This window comes from Mesoplodon densirostris, chromosome 4 (genome assembly GCF_025265405.1).
Source record: "Mesoplodon densirostris isolate mMesDen1 chromosome 4, mMesDen1 primary haplotype, whole genome shotgun sequence".
NCBI classification, from domain to species: domain Eukaryota; kingdom Metazoa; phylum Chordata; class Mammalia; order Artiodactyla; family Ziphiidae; genus Mesoplodon; species Mesoplodon densirostris.
In genome coordinates, this window is record NC_082664.1 from 14,328,330 (window position 1) to 14,348,334 (window position 20,005).

At 40.0% G+C, this 20,005-nt stretch overlaps 1 protein-coding gene across 2 annotated transcripts in view; it reads left to right on the forward strand.

The window, feature by feature from the left end:
* The window catches only part of RPS6KA5 (ribosomal protein S6 kinase A5), a 191,371-nt gene that overhangs the window by 141,138 nt on the left and 30,228 nt on the right, over positions 1-20,005 (forward strand). For both annotated transcript variants that reach the window (XM_060095727.1, XM_060095728.1), the window contains exons 6-7: positions 4,875-4,958; positions 7,904-8,007. In XM_060095727.1, the coding sequence (XP_059951710.1) occupies positions 4,875-4,958; positions 7,904-8,007 (188 nt within the window). The remainder of the gene's footprint in view (positions 1-4,874; positions 4,959-7,903; positions 8,008-20,005) is intronic.

Genomic DNA, 20,005 nt, shown 5'->3' on the forward strand with positions numbered 1-20,005 from the left:
GAGCATAGACTTGGATGATTAGCAATGCAATATTTCTTCTTAAAAATCCAACATTTCGATATTTGTTTTGAGATTTGTCAAAATTGAGATGGGAAAAAATACAGAATGGGGGAATAAAAATTTCTTTGGTAATTTTACATTTAACTCACAAATTTATCTATATATCATAAGCAGGTAAGATCAAGATAAAACATTGGCAAATAAAAGCTAGACATGATTTAATCTCGTGTTTATTGAGAAACGCCTGAGGGTTTGGCAGTTGAGTTTCTATTTGGATTCTTCCTTAGAAGGAAACCAGTTTTTTGTCCAGTGTTACCTGATCTTTCTCTCTAAGGCACAGTGAAGCCTCCTTGATCAGCTGATACTTAAACACAAGAATACTCCGTATTGGGCTTCCCTGGTGGCGCAGTGGTTGGGAGTCCGCCTGCCGATGCAGGGGACACGAGTTCATGCCCCAGTCCGGGAAGATCCCACATGCCGCGGAGCGGCTGGGCCCGTGAGCCATGGCTGCTGAGCCTGCGTGTCCAGAGCCTGTGCTCCGCAACGGGAGAGGCCACAACAGTGGGAGGCCTGCATACCGCAAAAAAAAAAAAAAAAAAAAAAAGAATACTCCGTATTATGTGCCAGGATGGTGCACACACTGCTTTTAATATTTTCACATTCAATTAAATTCTCCTTCACAATCTTTTAACACTGTAGTGTTTAATAAGTAATGTTGCTTATAAAACAGTATGGACTTAACTGCAAAATTGGCTGATTGCCTGTCTTCTTGAGAAAAATATTAATTTTTAATACATAAACAATAATCACAATAGAGTTTAGCTATGCTATCCTAGCCTTTTTATATCATAGTTCATAACACATTACCTTGAAATCGTTTTTGTCCCCACCACAGACCTTCCCCTATCATACTTCATCAGTTTGTCTTCTGGGTACAATTATTTGAAAGGCATTCTGCATACATTCTAGATCAGTGGTCCCCAACCCCCAGGCCGCTGACAGGTACCTGTCCACTGCCTGTTAGGAATTGGGCCACACGGCAGGAGGTGAGTGGCGAGTGAGCAAAACTTCATCTGCCGCTCCACATCGCTCCCCTTTGCTTGCATTGCTGCCTGAACCATCTCCCCATTCCCCCCCTTCCCCTGGTCCATGGAAAAATTGTCTTCCACCAAATCGGTCCCTGGTGCCGAAAAGGTTGGGGACCGCTGCTCTAGATAACATGCATCTTCCTAGGCAGATAAACACAAATTCAAAAGTTAAAATTGGGGCTATTTTTTTACAATAGAAGATAAACTCTTAGGAAATTGAGACTGACATACTAAAAGTTAGAATTCGGCAGGAGTAACACTTCCATTTGGGGCAGAGGAAGAGGAAGCAGATACAGAATTGCAAGAGGCTAAAATGGCAATGTTTTAAAATAACAGAGAGACTTAAGAAATACTTTGTCTTTGTTTACTACTATTCCTCAGGGATTGGAACTTCCCAACACTTAAGCTTAATTTTGCTGACTCTTGGAATTTTTATAAATTAAATAATTATCTCTTAATTATTTATTAATGTAGACACTACCTACGTCCCTCCCTCCTCCCCCCAAAAAACAGAGAAGCTAAAATGAATTTTAAAAAAGCCCAGAAATCACACAGAGAAGGTAGAAGAAATATCTTTGAGGACTTAATGTAGTTCTGAGCTTCCTGTATGTCAAGACAATGGAGAACTGAACTACATCGTTGCATAGTTCTCATTGTCAGATAAAGAAAAAAAAGAGACATGGAAAGTGGTGGTGACTATCAGATCTTTCTCACAGTAATCAATAAGATCCATATGTTTCTTACTGGTTTTACACTAAACTTATGAATATCTAGTATTTTGAAGAAGAGAGTACAGATTTTCATGACTTTCAAGTTGTAAAATTTAATCATTGTCACATACTTAAAAGAAAATATGCATTATTCCAAAGTGGCTTATAACACAGATATGCCTATAAATAGAAATGAAAATTTATATGTACTAAAAAGTCTAGTTTTCTAAATAAATAAAAATCTAGAGAAGCAATAAATCAAAACTTGTAATCTTTTTACTCATAAACCATTTTGGAGAATTATTTTTATTTTCTTTCAATATATCTAAACCTGATTTAGGATATGTTTTAAAGATATCTTTTAAGATGAGATCAAATGACACAGACATAGAAAAGAAACTTATGGTTACCAAAGGGGAAAGGGGGAGGAGGGATAAATTTGGAAGTTGGGGTTAACAGATACATACTACTGTACATAAAATAGATAAACTACAAGGACCTACTAGATAGCACAGGGATCTGTATTCAATATCTTGTAATAACCATTATAATGGGAAAGAACCTAAAAAAAGAATATACATATGTATATATGTATAACCAAATCACTTTGCTATATACCTGAAACATTGTGAATCAACTATACTTCAATAAATTAATTAATTTTAACTAAAACAGTTGACTGGAATTCACAAAGAAAGATGAGATCAAATGATAAATACTATGACTTAACAATTTTTCTGTGTTTCTTTATGTCAGCTATATAATGATTTTTGCTTAATATCCTATAAAGGGCTATTGTATAATAAATAGTGTATTAACTAAAAACACTACATATTTAGTTTTATGAAGCTTGGGAATTTTTTTTTTTAGCTTTTCAAACTGTGACCAGGCTTTACTTCATACACATTCTTTTTTGTTTGTTTTGTTTTTTATATATATACTTTTTTTTATTGGAGTATAATTGCTTTACAATTTATGTTAGTTTCTGCTGTAGAACAAAGTGAATCAGCTATATGTATACATACATCCCCTCCCTCTGGAGACTCCCTCCCACTCCCCCCATCCCACTAAAAAGTAATTTTGGAGTATTTTTTAAAAATAATTCAATGAAGAAATGAATGCTTCCTAAGCACTCACATATTTTTTTCAATCTAAACATGTCTAACAAAATGTTTAAAATTATTCATTACTTTTTATATGCAAATTTATATGAAATCAGTTTTACTTAGCCTTAATCGTTCCAATAGTTTGATACAAAATTAGCATTTGGTACTGCAGTGATGAAGCAGAGAGATAATGACATTTGATATATGGTTTGTCATAGCTGTTCAATGAGATTATTCTTCCAGATAACAAGAAAGAAAATTTTCTGCAGATCTAAGCATAACTGGATTATTTCTTTTACTTTCTGGGGGAATAGTAATCTTTCAACATATATATAGTATATAAAAGGAAAGAAGTGAGTCATAAACCATATTAATTTTATTTTTCTTTATATAAAATTATGTATTTATTTATATAAAATTATTGGGCTGTATATATCATAATTAAGTAGTTTTAATACATTTGTTATCATAAGGTTTAAATAAATTCATTACATTCATTATCTCTGGGCTGAACTTTCAGCCAATAAAACTAGGGACTTCTACCACTTCTATAACATTGCTAGGGTAGTGTTCATTATGTTTAAAGCTGGTAAATAAGAAGAATGCTTATTTTTCTTGAAACCTTGCTGGTAGAAGAAGAAGAAAGTGTAAATTGAAAAGCTTCCTCTAAAATAGTTTTGTAAAATATTTTAATGGCACCAAAGTGCCTTTAAAATTTTAGATATAGCCATATGAATGTACATTGTTAAACAAGAATTATTTTTCCCCTGTTTAATATATCTGCATAACAATTCATATATTTTTTTCTCCTTATTACATTGAGGTATGACACAGTTGGTCATTTTTTTAATTACTTAATTTTTTTTTTTTTTTTTTTTTTGGTACACGGGCCTCTCACTGTTGTGTCCTCTCCCGTTGCGGAGCACAGGCTCCAGACGTGCAGGCTCAGTGGCCGTGGCTCACAGGCCCAGCCGCTCCGCGGCATGTGGGATCTTCCCGGACCGGGGCACGAACCTGTGTCGCCTGCATCGGCAGGCGGACTCTCAGCCGCTGCGCCACCAGGAAAGCCTAATTACTTAATTTTGTAAGATTAATTTTAAGGCTGATATATTAAATTAGCCCTTTTTAAAGTTCTACAAAAGAGAAGCAACAGTCTTTAAGAGGCAGTATTTTTTTTTAAAGCTAGTTCTGCTCATCATCACTTAAACCCACCATTGGCAGTGCCAAACTTAAACATGATGGTAAGATTGGAAAAATTCTTTTCATCCTTTTTCATCTTTGGGTTCCCTGTTTCCCTTCTTAGCATTTGATCTTCCTTTCTCCTTCAGGTTTCCCAGTGTTTTCCCAATCTTGCCGATCTGGAAATAAAGTCATTCATACTACTAGGACTATTGGCACTTACAAGAACAGTTAAAGAAATCAGTGATAGAAACATATACACACACAGAAAAAAAGAAGAGTGAATGACTGGATTCATTAATGGATGGATGGATGGTTGGACAGACGGACGGATGGATGATAGTAGAGTTTCAGGGCTTAAAAAGTTTACCCGTGGGGCTTCCCTGGTGGCGCAGTGGTTGAGAGTCCGCCTGCCAATGCAGGGGACACGGGTTCGTGACCCGGTCCGGGAGGATCCCACATGCCGCGGAGTGGCTGGGCCCGTGAGCCATGGCCGCTGAGCCTGCGCATCTGGAGCCTGTGCTCCGCAACAGGAGAGGCCACAACAGTGAGAGGCCCGTGTACCGCAAAAAAAAAAAAAAAAAAAAGTTTACCGGTTTACCTCATACCGTATAGGTGTGTATATATAGGTCTGTCCTGGTGAGGAGAAGGTCTGTCAAGTAGCTTCTACCACTACTTTGCTACTGTGGTGTATCTCAACACTGCCGCCTAGTATTAACTCTCTCTTCTTGTCACTTGTCATACGAGCTTAAAATCAAATCCCTTTTTCTTTGTTTGATTGTTTGTTTAAGGCTGAAAGAGCATATTCCTTTTGTGGAACTATTGAATACATGGCACCAGATATTGTCAGAGGGGGAGATTCAGGACATGACAAGGTATGTTCTATTTTTGACACTTCCTGATATATCTCTATAAAATGTATATTAAGAATCCTAGTTAATAACTTAGGCCCTCTTTTTGGTGTTATCTTCATTTTTTACCTTTCCTTTGCTTTGTATACACGAACATATTATGATATCTAGTGTTTTGGAGGAAAAAGGATGATGGAAAGGTTAGGGCATTCTAGAGTTCCCTTTTTTCAGGTTTTGTTGATGAGCATAATATTTTGTTTTATAGAATAACACTCTTGTTAAAGGATATCTCAAAATCGACTGATTCTTCAAATAATAATTTTTATTTTATTTCCGTTAAAAGTATCATGTCTTGAGCAAAGCATCCACTGTAACCCTGTTTAAAACAGAAATCACCCTTTGTCTGTTGCATGTGACCTGGCCTTTTAGGACACACCTGGGCCACAGTACAATGCAGAGGTGTCATGAATGCATAAACAGTGCACATTGTCCCCATTGGAGTCATGCTGAATGACTATGGACTTTACTTATTGGCATTATTGATTTTTGCTAGAAAAACATATGGAAACTATTTCACCTTCAGTCGATAATTTGCTTTGTAAGAGATCCTTAAAAAGGGAGTCTCTCATATTTTCTTATTCTCAATTTCTGCTTTTAACTTTGTAGTGATATTGGAAACTTTGTTGATTACCTCTTCAACAGAAAAAACCATTGTGACAATCCTTGGAGAAAGAAAACAATTCTGCATTCAAGATAGTCTAAGTTTGTTTTCCTAAGCCTTCTAAAAAACTCAGTTTTTTCCCTCCTCACTTCCCTTTGTATGTGCAAAATGAAGATTGTAGATGAGGCTTTCTAAGTAGTTATAAAATCTGGGTCACATATTGTTTCTTCTTGTATTAAAGGGTACAGATTTGTTTAGTTCTTTCTTAACACTTTTGCTTTATTAATAATGTTCTCCAAATAAGAAATGCTGACTATTTTTTTGCTCCTCATCTCCCCATCTTCCTCATTCCCTTTCAAAATCTCACATATACAATAGGAATATCTTTTTTTTTTGGCTGCGTCGGGTCTTAGTTGTGGCATGTGGGATATTCGTTGAGGCATGTGGGATCATTCGTTGCGGCGTGGGCTCTTCATTGTGGCGCACGGGCTTCTCTCTAGTTGTGGCGTGTGGGGTTTTTTTTCTCTCTCTCTAGTTGTGGTGCACACTCCGGAGCGCATGGGCTCTGTATTTTGCAGTACGTGAGCTCAGTAGTTGTGGCACATGGGCTTAGTTGCCCTGTGGCATGTGGGATCTTAGTTCCCCGACCAGGGATTGAACCCGTGTCCCCTGCATTGGCAGGCGGATTCTTCACCACTAGACCACCAGGGAAGTCCCCAGTAGGAATATCTTAACAGTGGAGAATCGGTGGTCTCCTTGCTAATGACTAATCATGCATTTACGAGCCCTTAGGAGTTCTTCAAATCTGTGTGGTATTGGTTTCAGTCCATGACTAGGAATCTGATTATAGATCTGTAGTAATTTACGAGCATGGTTCAAATCCAACGTTCTAAGGGTCCTGACTCCGCTGGCAGTAAAGCTGCTTGTATAAATAAAAGAATTGAATTACTGAGTTAGTTTATATGTTATTGTTACGTATTTTCTTTAAAATAACTCTAGGCTCACAAACTTTACATCATCTCTCTGAAATCTTGGCTCTGAAATTTGGAAGCAGAGAGTTCAAAATTTTAGCACCAGTTAACTTCTCATTGGTGTAAGCTCATATATCCAACAATTATTGAAATCTTGATTTGCCTAATTGTAAAGGAACTAATTTTCAATATATCAAGATTCTTTAAATTCTGTATAATTTGCTATGCTCTCAGTTCAGGTAACTGCTTTTATAAATTGTTTTCCAACGTAGATCACATTTTATTTTATATTATTTTCAGTCTTTCCATACCTCCCAGAAAGTGAAGACTGCTAGATTTATGTGATTGGTTCCATAAGAGGAATTGATATAGGTGGTTATGAAAAAATAACATCTTTTGATGGGATTTTTTTTTCATCTTCGTTCTTTGGCTTTAAGAAATTTCATATTTATTGGAGCTGAATAGTTAATAAAAATGCTGACTGGGGGATTCCCTGGTGGTGCAGTGGTTGAGAGTCCGCCTGCTGATGCAGGGGACACGGGTTCATGCCCCGGTCCGGGAAGATCCCACATGCCATGGAGCAGCTGGGCCCAGGAGCCATGGCCGCTGATCCTGCGCATCCGGAGCCTGTGCTCCGCAATGGGAGAGGCCACAACAATGAGAGGTCTGCGTACCGCAAAAAAAAAAAAAAAATGCTGGTTGGTACGTTTTTCCCCCTATCATAAGTCCAAAGATTTTACTTATTTAAAATTTTAAAAATTTATTTAAAATTTAAAAAAAATTTTTGGGGGTAGGGAGGGATGGATTGGGAGTTTGGGGTTAGCAGATGCAAATTGTTATATATAAAATGGATAAACAACAAGGTCCTACTGTATAGCACAGGGAACTATATTTAATATCCTGTGATAAACCAAATGGAAAAGAATATAAAAAAATTATATATATATATATATATATATATATCTGAATCACTTTGCTGTATAGCAGAAATTAACTTAACATTGTAAGTCAACCATACTTTAATTTTAAAAAATTTCTTTTTTAAATTAACCTAAGTAAAACCATTACTAGTTTAGGAAATAATTGAAACACTTTTAGCAATAGAAACACTTGATTGACTTCTCTATGTTTAAATTCTGTTCTGAGAATACCTGAATATTTGTCTTCTCAATGTCTTTTTTGCATGTGCTAATTTAATACTCCTTGCACAGGAAGCTGTGTACAAAATCTTTTTGTCAAAATATTGTCAAATATATAGATTTATTTTGTTCATTTTTCTTTTATATAAAATACAATTAGTTAATACTCTAGAAAATGAAATTACTGTTGTTTTATAGGCAGTTGACTGGTGGAGTTTAGGTGTTCTAATGTATGAATTACTAACTGGAGCATCTCCTTTCACTGTTGATGGAGAGAAGAACTCCCAAGCTGAGATATCTAGGTAAGACCTAACAAAATAAAATAAGTGTATTGTTTTCTCAAAGAAATTGATCAAACTTCTGCAATTGGGCTGATAGAAAAAATACTTTTTTTAATGGGGTAGACAAAAACTATGTGTAAGTGGTAAATTTCCAATTATATTCCTGTAGGATATAGATATATAACCTTTATATTTCTTTATATTTTATATGCCCAATTAGATCTTAATTTTCGTAGATAGTGTTGTAATTTTTGTGTGCTCCAAAGTACTTAGCATATCGTCTTAATGTTTATTTGATGGATACTTTTTTCCCACTGTATACATAATGGAATTTCTTCGTGACTTTAACATAAAGAAACAGTAGTGATATTTTTCAAATCATGGATATAGGCTCAATGGAAACAAATATCATAAAATCACCCTCTTGTAGGTTATCATAGCATTGTTTTGTTCCTTTCCTTCATAGCAGTTATCACAATTGCAGTGTTACATTTTTGTTTGTAATTATTTGATTAATGTCTGTCTGTCCCACTAGATTGTAAGCTCTGTGAGAGCCAGGGGCCTGTCTGGCTTTGATCCTCAGCATTGTATGCTTAGATGCCAGTACAGTGCTTACGATGCAGAATTCAATGAATGTTCTTGGAATGAAATGAGTTAATGAACAAATAAACGAAGTGTGATAAAACATTGTACTAATTACTAGTTATGTTTTTGTCCTGTTTTTACTTGAATTTTATAACTTTGAGAACAGATTTGACATTAAAAATTAAAAATTGAGACTTCCACTTCTTACCAAGATGGAATAACAGGGACCGGATTTACTTTCCTGCCTGAAACAATTTTTTAAGTGGGCAAAATATATGAAACCACAGTATGGAAAACTTTGAACAATGCAATGAAGCAATGAAGCACAGTGAACCCTGAGAGACGGGAAATAAATGAGGTGAGCCCTATGATTGCCCAGCTTACTGCCTTGAGAGAGTATCCAGGCTGCAGTACAGGGAGGGGAAACACAAGTGGAGCTGAGATGGAAATGACAGTCCAGGAAAGCCGGGGAAGCTGGAGTTTGCAGGGCAGAGTGTTGGAGAGGAGAAAGCTGCAGAGAGAAAGTGAAGTTCAGAGGTTTGCCGAAGATACCCCTCAAATACTATTCAGTTAAGTAGTAATAAGCGCCATGTGTGACGGAACTACTCAGTATAGTTAAGATGTTATTTCTCTCCAAATTGATCTATACATTCAGCACAATTAGAATCCCAGCAGGCTTTTTTTTTTTTTTTAGTAGAAATTGATACCCTGGGTCTAAATGCATAGGACCTGGGTCTAAATGCATAGAATAGCCAAATCACCTTTGAAAAAGTAGACCAAAGTTGATTTGAAGACTTACAAGCTGCAACAATTAAGACACTGTGGTGTTTGTATCAAAATAGACAAATCATCAGTGAAATAGAATAGAGAACGCAGAAATAGAACCACACAGATATAGGTAACTGGTTTTTTGTTTTTGTTTTTTTTTGCAAAGGTGCAGAGTCAGTTTGGTGGAGGAAAGATAGTTTTTCAACAAATGATTCTGGAACCATTGGCTATCATATGGAAAAAAATGAACTTCAATAAATACTTCACTCTATAGAAAAATTTTAAATGGATCATAGACCTAAATGTAAAACCTAAAATTATAAAATTTCTGAAAGAAAACATGAAGGAAAATCTTTGTGACCTTGCGTTAGACAAAAATTTGTTAGATGAGAGACACAAAGTGCAATCTGTAAAAGCAAACATTGATAAATTGAACTTCATCCAAATTAAATACTTCTGCTCTTCGAAAGAAACTGTTAAGAGAATGGAAAGACAAGGCACAGACTGGGGTAAAATTACAAATTATGTCTGATAAAGGACTGGTATCCAGAATATATAAAGAACTCTCAAAACTCAAGGAAAAAAAAAAAACTCTCCATTTTTTAAAAGGGGCAAAAGATTTGAACAGACAGTTCACCAAAGAAGATCTGTGGGTGGCAAATGAGCACATAAAAAGATGATCAACATCATTAGTCTTTAGGGAAATGCAAATCAAACAACAATGAGATAGCACTATATACTCCCTGGAATGGCTAAAAATAAAGTGACTGACTATATTAGGGTTCTCCAGGGAAACAGAACCAATAGGATATATACACACATATATATAAAAGGAGATTTATTATAAGGAATCGGCTTACACAACTATGACAGCTAAGAAGTCCCACGATCTACCATCTGCAAGCTGGAGACCCAGGGAAGCCGTGGTGCAATTCCAGTCCAAGTCCAAAGGCCTCCGAACCAGAGGAGCCCCTGGTGCAAATCCCAGTCCAAGGGGAGAGGACCAGTGTCCCAGGTTGAGCAGGCACGCAGTAAGGGACTGAACGAACCCTCCCTTCCTCTGCTTCTCTTTCTATTCAGTCCCCCAAGGGATTGGCTGGTGCCCACCCACATTGGGGAGGGGATTCAAATGCTAATCTCATCCAGAAACACCCTCACAGACACACCCAGAAATAATGTTTAATCTCAGCCTGTGTCCCAGTCACGTGACACTGGAAGTTAACCATTACAAGCCCAGCCCCTGTCACCTTGGCAGCCATTTGCATCTCCTTAAACTGTACTTGATCTCCAAATAAAGACAATAACGTGGTCATTCCACCTAACATGATACAGCTATCCCAACAACCCACTAACCCCTTCCCCAGAAGAGGACTGTAAGGTCCTTGAGTGGTGTAGTGATATCCTCTCTTCTCCTTGAAATCCCATAACTTAAAGACTATGGTATAAATTTAAAATACTTAAATACCATGGTATAAAGTCAACACATCTTATCTAATATGATGAAGGAATAAGGGAGGAAAGGAAACAAATATATAATTTATATACACACTTATTCGTATCAAAATGAGGAAATACACATGGCAGTTACAGTCCCCATTTCTATAACTGGTTACGGGGTCATAGCTGGTCTTTGTAACTACCTTCTTCCTCTACCCACTTTGTATTCCCTTTGCCTTCAACAAGTACCTCAGCTCATGGGGTGATCCAAACCTTCATTCCCAAAGAATGTGGGCCATTAATAGTCCTGACTAGATTGAGTTGTAGTTTTCAATTGACCTTCGTCACAGGTTCTAGTGATGCTCATAGACCCTCTAAGGCATCTCCTTACTCCAGACATAGTCTTCCTTACTTCCATTGTGGAATAGTAGTCCAAATTCCCTTGATAGTAAGGATCATTCACCCCAGCCAGTGTCGCAACTCCTTTTGCCTGTTGATTCAGAGGCCTGAGCAACCCAAAGTGGCTGGGTGGCAATCTTAATTTCCAGTTCAGTGGAATCACTGTTTCGTGTCTTGGAGGAAGCATTATTCCCCCTGGAACTAAGACCTTTAGGCTAGCAGAGCATAAAGTCATGCAAACAGAAAGCAAAAATTTTGCTAGTGGGTCACTACGGGTAGTAGTAAGTGGTACCACTCCCATGTCTCCCCCTTGATTTCTGGACCCGTGAATCCTGGCTATGGGAGAAACAGCACCATATACTGGATGTTGATTCAGAGCATTTTAGCATTCTGGAGAACCTTGCCGCCCTAGCTTGCACTGTAACTGAGTCTTCGAAAGATGATTCCACCATGATATCAAGCCAGCTTCAGAATGGTGGGGAACATGGTAAGACCAGTGAATTCCATGAGCATGGTCCATTGCTGCACTTGTTTTGCTGTGAAGTGAGTTCCTTGATCAGAAACAGTGCTGTGTGGAATACCATGACAGTGCGTAAGGAATTTTGGCAGTTTGGCAGAAATATTGCATGCAGGAAAAGCAATCCATATCCATAGTGTCTTTTCCAATTAGAGTGAAACCCTGTCCCTTCTATAATGTAAACAATCCATTGTAATCAACCTGCCACCAGTAGCTGGCTGATCACCCTGGGAATTGGTGCCATACTGGGCACTCAGTATTGGTCTCCACTGCTGGCAGATTGGGCACTCAATGGTGGCTGAAGCCAGGTCAACCTTGGTGAGTAGAAATCCATGTTGCTGAGTCCATGTGTAAGCTCCATCCCTGCCTCCATGGCCACCTTGCTCATGAGCCCACTGGGTGATGACAGGGGTGAATGGAGAGAGGCAGATTGGTATCCACAAAACAGATCAGCCTATCCATTTGACTATTAAAATCCTCCTCTGTTCAGGTCACCCTTTGGTGAGCATGCACATAGGACACAAATGTCTTCACATTTTTAACCATTCAGAGAGGTCTGTCCACATACCTCGTCCCCAAATATCTTTGTCAACCAGATTTCCTTGTCAGCAGCTTTCCAATCATGTTCCTTCCAAATCCCTGACCATCCAGCCAAACCATTGGCCACAGCTCATTAATTAGTATAAAATTGCGTGTTCCAAGCAAAATGATCAACTAGGTGCACTGCTCAAAGTTCTGCCCACCGGGAAGATTTGCTTGCACCTTTGCATATCATGCAAAACCGTCTGTAAATCAAGCCTGAGCCTCGTCTTCCTCTATCAGCTAAGGTAGGGGACTCCCCATGAGGCCATAGATGCCGGCTGGGAGACAGAAGGCAGTGTGGCAGGAGCAGGGACATGGGCACTTAGGCCACTTCTTCACGTACATATTTGTGCCTTCAGCGCCTGCTCAGCCCAGTCTTGTGTATGTCACTTCCATTTGATGATGGAGCATTGCTGTGCACTCCCAACTCTACGGCTTGGTGGATCAGATAAATGGGCATCTCAGGTTGCATGTAACTTGGAGGCCCATAGTTAAATGTTCACTCTTTGCTAAGGCCAAGTAGCAGACGAAGAGCTGTTTCTCAAAAGGGGAGTCATTATCCTCAGAAGATGGCAGCGTTTTGCTCCAAAATCCTAAGGGCCTGTGCTTCAGTTCACCTCTGGGAGCTGCCAGAGTCTTCAAACAGCATCCCTGTCTGCCACTTCCAGCACTTCTGATCTGCTGGATCAGATGAACCAAATGGCAGAGCAGCTTGCACAGCAGCCTGGACCTGGTGCAGAACCTTCTCTTGTTCTGGACCCCACTCAACAGCAGGTTTTCGGGTCACTTGATAAATGGGTCGGAGTAAGACACCCAAATGAGGAATATGTTGCGTCTCAAATCCAGAGGCCCACTGGGCATTGTGCCTCAGTAGGAGGCGCCAGCTGCAACAACTTATCCATCACCTTGGAAGAGATATCTTGAGATGCCCTATACCACTGGACTCCTAGAAATCCACTAGAGGCCCCTGAATTTTAGTCAGAATTATTTCCCATCCTCTGACACACACGTCTTACCAATAAGTCTAGAGTAGTTGCTACTTCTTGCTCACCAGGTCCAATCAGCATAAAGTCACCAATGTAATGGACCAGCGTGATTATCTATGAAGAAGAAAGGCGATCAAGAGCTTTGTGAACTGAACAATGACACAGGGCTGGAGAATGGATAACCCCTGAGGTAGGACAGTGAGGGTACATTGCTGGCCTTGCTAGCTGAAAGGAACTCTTTTTGGTGGGCCTTATGGACAGGGCTGGAGAAAAAGGCGTTTGCCAGATCAATGGCTACATTCCAGGTACCAGAGCTTGTATTCATTTGCTTAAGCAATGAAACCACAACTGGTACGGCAGCTGTAATTGGAGTCACCACCTGGTTAAATTTACAGTAAGGCACTGTCATTCTTCAAGAGCCATCCATCTTCTTCACAGGCCAGGTAGGCGAGTTCAGTGGGGATGTGGTAGGAATCACCAATCCTGCATCTTTCACGTCCTTGCTGGTGGCACTAATCTCGGCAATACCCCAGGAATGCGGTCTTGCTTTTTGATTGACTATTTTCCTAGGTAGAGGCAGTTCTAATGGCTTCCACTTGGCCTTTCCCACCAGAATTGCCCACACTCCACAGGTCAGGGAACCAGTGTGGGGATTCTGCCAGCCGCCAGGTATCTCTGTTCCAATTATGCATTCTTGACCTGGGACAGTAACCACAGGATGGGGTCAGGGACCCACCGAATCCACTGTGAGATGGACCTGAGCTAAAACTCCATTAATTACTGGACCTCCATAAGCCCCTACTCTGGCTGATGGGCCACAGTAATGTTTTGGGTCTCCTGGAATTAGTGTCCATTCAGAACCAGTGACCAGTAGTCCCCGAAAGGTCTGATGATTTCCTTTCCCCAGTGTACAGTTACTCTGGTAAAAGGCCATGGGTCCCTTTGGGGAAGGCTGGGAGGAAGATTAACAGTACAAATTCTCAGGGTCCTTCCTCAAGGTGACCCACCATCCCCTTTATTCAAGAGGTTGTGGGTATATAAACTGGCTCAAGTGTGGGAATTGATTGAGGGACAGTTGATTGGGGGGAGGGCAGGAAAGATGACAAAGGGACACAGTGGAACTTTGGAGGGCATTGGGTATGTCCATTATCTTGATTGTGGGGATGGATTCACAGGTGTATATATATATATGTCAGAATTTATCCAGTTGTACACTTTATATGGTGAGTTTATTGTATAATACATCAATTTTACTTCAATAAAACTGCTAAATTTTTTTAGAATGTACCTTTTACAGGACATATTAGGAAGTAAATAATTTCCCACTATTACAGCTTATTTAATTTTGAAGCTCAGTGATCAGACATATTTCTTGTTAAAATCAAATTTAAATCATGCCTATTATTAAAATTCTAAACATGACTTTGCTTATTTAAAATTTGCATTTTGACAGTTTGAAAATGCCTCAGAATTGTAGGAAACCTTGCCCATAGTCTTGAGAATTCGGGTCCCCTTGCAGGGTCACACCTGTCACGGTGACAAATGAAAGGGCAGACTTAGCCTGACACCATTAAATAGTGGCTCCTCTGACTAATTCCCTCTTTCTGATTCCACATACACAAGCAATCATCTTTTTACGGTTTTCCATTCCACCACAGGTCTGCCTGTAGAGAGACGGTATATTGCTGATCATAACGGCAGGAAAATTCTGAACCAAAAGATGATCAAATTTAAATTGCTTTTATTGCCTTTAGATAAATTAGTCGGCATTCTGGTTTTAGCAAGAGAAAGAGAGCCTGAATCAGATTGTCTAAAGTCTTAAAACTAGAGCAGATTTCTCAAGAATTTAAATAGGATTCTTTCCCTTTAATCAATTAATTATTCACTTTGTCATGTTGTTAATAATTTTGTTTAAAGCTTGGTGTCAACCTGTGATTCCATGGTTTTTTTGTTTTGTTTTGTTTTCTTGAAATTTACTAACAGTGTAATAGCTGAATTATCCCACATTACTTTTGCCTTTCAAGATAAGCATTCTGATTGTCTTTCCTGGTGTAAAATCCCTTATAGTCTGTTCTTCATAAAATATGCACCATTCAGATAAATGTATCATTACCTTGTCCCCAAATGCCTTAAATAGCCAGGGCTTTTTCTGATCATTGAATTCTTCCATTCCTTAATTATTGTGATCTCCCCTGAACTCTGCATACTTTCTATAGAGTTTATTTGAGATGCATCAGAATAATATATTATCCAAGTTATCTGTTTGCCTGTTGTTGTCTACAGGTAGCCTAAAATCAGGACAAATAAGTTTTCTCTGGTTATCAAATTTTTAAATATGATAAGAATTTAGGATGAGACTAGAACTTTCTCCATGGTGTAAGAATCCCTTTATCAGTGTCCCTGACGGTTCTCTCCTTTCTGTCAGAGTGCCATCAGTAAACAGATAACACTGTTGAGTAAGGTATTTTCAAGGAAGCCCCTTCCATCAGAATTTCTCCTCCCGTAAAATAAGCTAGAATTAGTTTCCTCTAACCTCTGCAAGTCAGTTCTGGTCCTGGTCCTGGTCCTGTCCTCTAAAGAAGAGAGTGGTTCTGTGGTTTCTTCCAGACATTGCTTTAGGTGTCTGAAGATAGTTTTATCTAGGGTAAACCTTTCTAGTTCTCTTAACTGTTCATGTGAAATGATTTCTAGATTCGTCATTCCTCTGCACCTTTCTGAACAAACATCAAATTGTCAACATTATAGATGTGAATGATAGCTCCTTAGCTTTTCTGTGAGTCTCTTTCATATATTTATTTCATGTACGTAGCATGTGCTTTTCGTACACGTATGTTTCCCACTAGCTTTTACTGCCTCTGTCTAGAGCTTCCTCTTTCAGGGTATGTGTTACTGCCACACAGGAAGGTGTCCCCTCAGCCACTGGTATTGCTAGCAGTTTGTCTGCCTCCCCTTCAAGAAGGAAGCTTTTTCTTGCCTGGGGCTGTGTAAACCAGGATAATTAGATTTACCCTCACCTGGGCATCAGGACGTAGAGGTTCTGATTGCAGCTCCTCCATCACCTCCGGCAGGGTTGTCTCTGTCTCACTTTCTCTGCCTTGGAAATTTACAAAATACTTGCCAAGAGATGTTTATTTGGTATTTCATTATCCATCAATAAAGTATACTTTACTAATGTGTTTCATAGTGCTATCCTACGCATAATGTTATATAAATTCAAGTCTAAGTGTTATAAAAATAATGGTTTAAACAGAGCTGTAGGTGTTGTTTAGATAGGGGGTTGGCAAACTATGGCCTGCAGGCCAAATCCATTCTGCTGCCTGTTTTTGTGTAGCCTGTGAGCTAAGAATGGTTTTTACGTTCTTAAGTGGTTGAAAAACTCAAAAGGTGAACAATATTTTGTGACATGTGAAAATTAGATGAAATTTAAATTTCGGTGTCCATCAGTTAAGTTTTATTAGAACACAGAGTACTCATCCATTTACGTATCATGTCTGGCTGCTTTCATGCTGCAGCAGCAGAATTGAGTAGTTGCCCCAGAGACCATATAGCTTCCAAAGCCTGAAGAATGTATTGTCTGGCCTTGTATTAGTTACCCATTATCCATTGCTCAGTAACAAATGAGCTCAAAACTTAGTGGCCTAAGACAACATACATTTATTATCTCAGCGTTTCTGTAGATCAGGAATCTGGGCACAGCTTAGCTAAGTCCTCCCCTTCAAGGTCACTCACAGGCTGCAATCAAGGTGTTGGCTGGGCTTTCAGTATCTCAAGGATCAACTGGGAAAGGATATGCTTCGAAGTGCATGTGGTTGTTGGCAGGATTCAGTTCCTCTGGGTTGTTGGACTGAGAGCCTCATTTCCTTGCTGGCTGTTGGCTGAAGACCAACCACCCTCACTTCCTTGCTGTGTGGGCCTTTCCAACATGGCAGCTTCTTCATCGAAGCATACAAGCTGGGAAAGCAATAGAAAGAGTCTGCTAGGAAGATGGAATGTTTTGTAACCTAATCATGAAAGTGGCATTCTCTCATCTTTGCTGAATAATATTGGTTATAAGAAAGTCACTAGGTCCAGGCAACACGAGGCTGTGAATACAAGGAGACAGTGATCATTGGGCAGCTTAGAAATCTGCCTACCATGGGCCTTTTACAAAAAAGTTTGCTGGCCCCTGGTTTAGGTAAGAATTTATTTGTCCTCGCAACGAGTGTTTCTCTTTAAGTAATTATTTTAAAACATTGGTTTTGTGTGATGTGCTAATTTAGTCTTCTAAATGCAAAATCAAAAAACAGTAATTCTGTTGTATTTTCTGTTTTATCCATGTTAATTATTCAGTAACATATTGAATTAGCCCATTTGTATCATTTTACATTTTCTGTTTATTGATGTCTTGCGTTCAGAGTTATATATAGAATAACAACAAGTATCATTATTTCTTACGCTAAGAAGAGATCAAATTTATATTTTTCCTTGGCTTTCTTATTCTTCTTAGGTCTTTATGATGAAATCTTTTTGTCAGCATATTTTATAAAGCCTTCTTAATTCCCCATATGCAATTTGTTTTTTTCTTTTCTTCTCTCTAAGTATTTTTGTATCCAATAGCAGTATCTATATTTCCCAGGTGTTTTTTGACTCGTTACCCCAAATCTATTAATGTTTGTCACAAGAGCTATTCCTCTACCTGTAATTTAACAGGATGCAATTACAGCAGCTTCAGACCGGAGTCCAGTGATGGGAGAGGAGCAGGGTGAAAATGACCCTTCCCTTGGCATCATAATCCTCAGCTTTCCATCTTCCCTCTTATCATCCTTTGGATCTTTTCCCTCCTGCTTCCCTTGCATAACACGTGGTGGGGAAGGGCCAAATGGTACTGAATGACTAATTTGCCTCTGAAGCACGCCCTGGGTGGGGAGAGGGTTTGGAGCCCTTCATAAAACATAGGGCTAATCATTCCCGCCGTGGAGAGGGCCCCTCAGAGACGCCATCAGAGTGGTTGCCATTTCCTGAGCTTCCCCTCCACCTCCTGCTTCGCTGCCACCTCTGATTTCCACCCCAGCCGGTTCTCCACTGCTCCCATCCACCTGGAGCCTCAAAGGTCAGCCTCACAGCTACTGGAAAAGGCCGTGGAAAGAAGAGTTAGCCTCTGCCTTCACAAATCCGCCATCTATTTTGGTTTGCGGCGTGATCTGCTGTTCCTTACGTGCCGTGGTTCTCCAGGGCCTCCCGGAAGAGCCCCATCCTTTTGGATGAGCATCTTGGCTCTGTACTCTGGCTCTTGTTCTCTGCCTGGGCTCCTTTCTGTTCAGCAATCTCTTTGAAATTCCGTGTGCTCCACTCTGCTCTTGGCCCCCAACACAGCCTTAGTTTGTCGTCACATGCAGCCACTTGGTCCTCAGGAACCCCCAAGGCCCTCTCCTATCCCTGTCATCTTGCCCTGTTAGGAGGGGCACTCTAACACAGATAATGGAGGGGGTGGAGAAGTACCAGCTTGGAAAGCATCGTCTGGGCCACAGAACAGGGTGTAGCAAGGAGGAGGGCCTGGGAAGAGGTCTGCCGGTAAAGCCCTGGTGAGTGAAATGGGATCCCAGCTTTAGCCTAAGCCGGGCCCACCTCTGAGATTAAGATGCGTTCAGGCACGTCTGATAAACTGGTCTAGTAGACCCATCAGTAATCTGACTGTGCGGGCGTCAAAGAGAGAGGAGCCCAGGCAGACCAGCTGGGTTCACAGAGGCCTTAGCCATTGAGTGAGGAAGGACAATTCTAGGTTTCATCTGTCGCTTTTAGGGAGGAGATGCTATAAGTTGAAAAGAAAAGGAATTTAGCCCAAATCTTTACAAGATCACGCACACATCTTTGGTTCCTCTAATCTCATGAGAAACAGGTATTTTCTCCCCAGCTCCAGAAGCAGCAGCAGGAGTGGGACCTGTCAGGTGGCTTCTCAGGCAGTGGGGGATGGAGGTCTTGTTAGGGACCTGGGGGAAAGACTAAACGAGATGCTGTAGGAGAGAGCGAAGAGGAGTACTCATAGCTCACAGAAGACATGCCCTGGGGACTCCCAGGAATTACTGGATGAGACCTCCGCAAAAGCCAGCAAGGGTACCAGCCAAAGAATCTCATCTCATTATTCTTAATCACCCAGTGGATGTGGCCTCAGGAAGCACAGGTTAGGTGGATCTGGATCAAGAAAGAGCTCAGTGACATGCAGAGGGAAATGACCGCATGGGACCGTCCTCTCTGGGCAGCCAGTCTTGAGGCTCAGAGAAGGGGCGCTCCTGTGGAGTAGCCAGGCTAAGGGCCCCACTGTGTGCCAACCTCTGTGCTCAAAGTCACCCACATCATGGCCTTGAATCCTTACAACCCTGAAAATTAGGTAGCAGCATGTGCTGTCCTACAGACGAGGAAGCTAAGCTTCAGTTACCTAAAGACTCAGAGCTACAGGGAGGTGGGACTGGAGTCAAGTGCAGCGTGACTGGAAAGTTGCTTCATGCTCTTTCCTGGGTAACACTTGGTTCCGTGTGGCTGTTTGCTGGTGGGGCAGATGCTTATTTCAGGTAAAGGATTGGGAAGGACTGGTCCAGAGACAACAGAGGGATTGATTTCATTAATCACTTGAGTATTTGTTGAGTGATTTTTAACTCCTAGGAGGAAGAGAAATAGAAGCACATAGTTCTTGCCCTAAGAAAACTTACATACTGTTTGGGAAGATATGGAATAAATAGATGACAGTTCATCATAAGAGGGAGTGTTGACA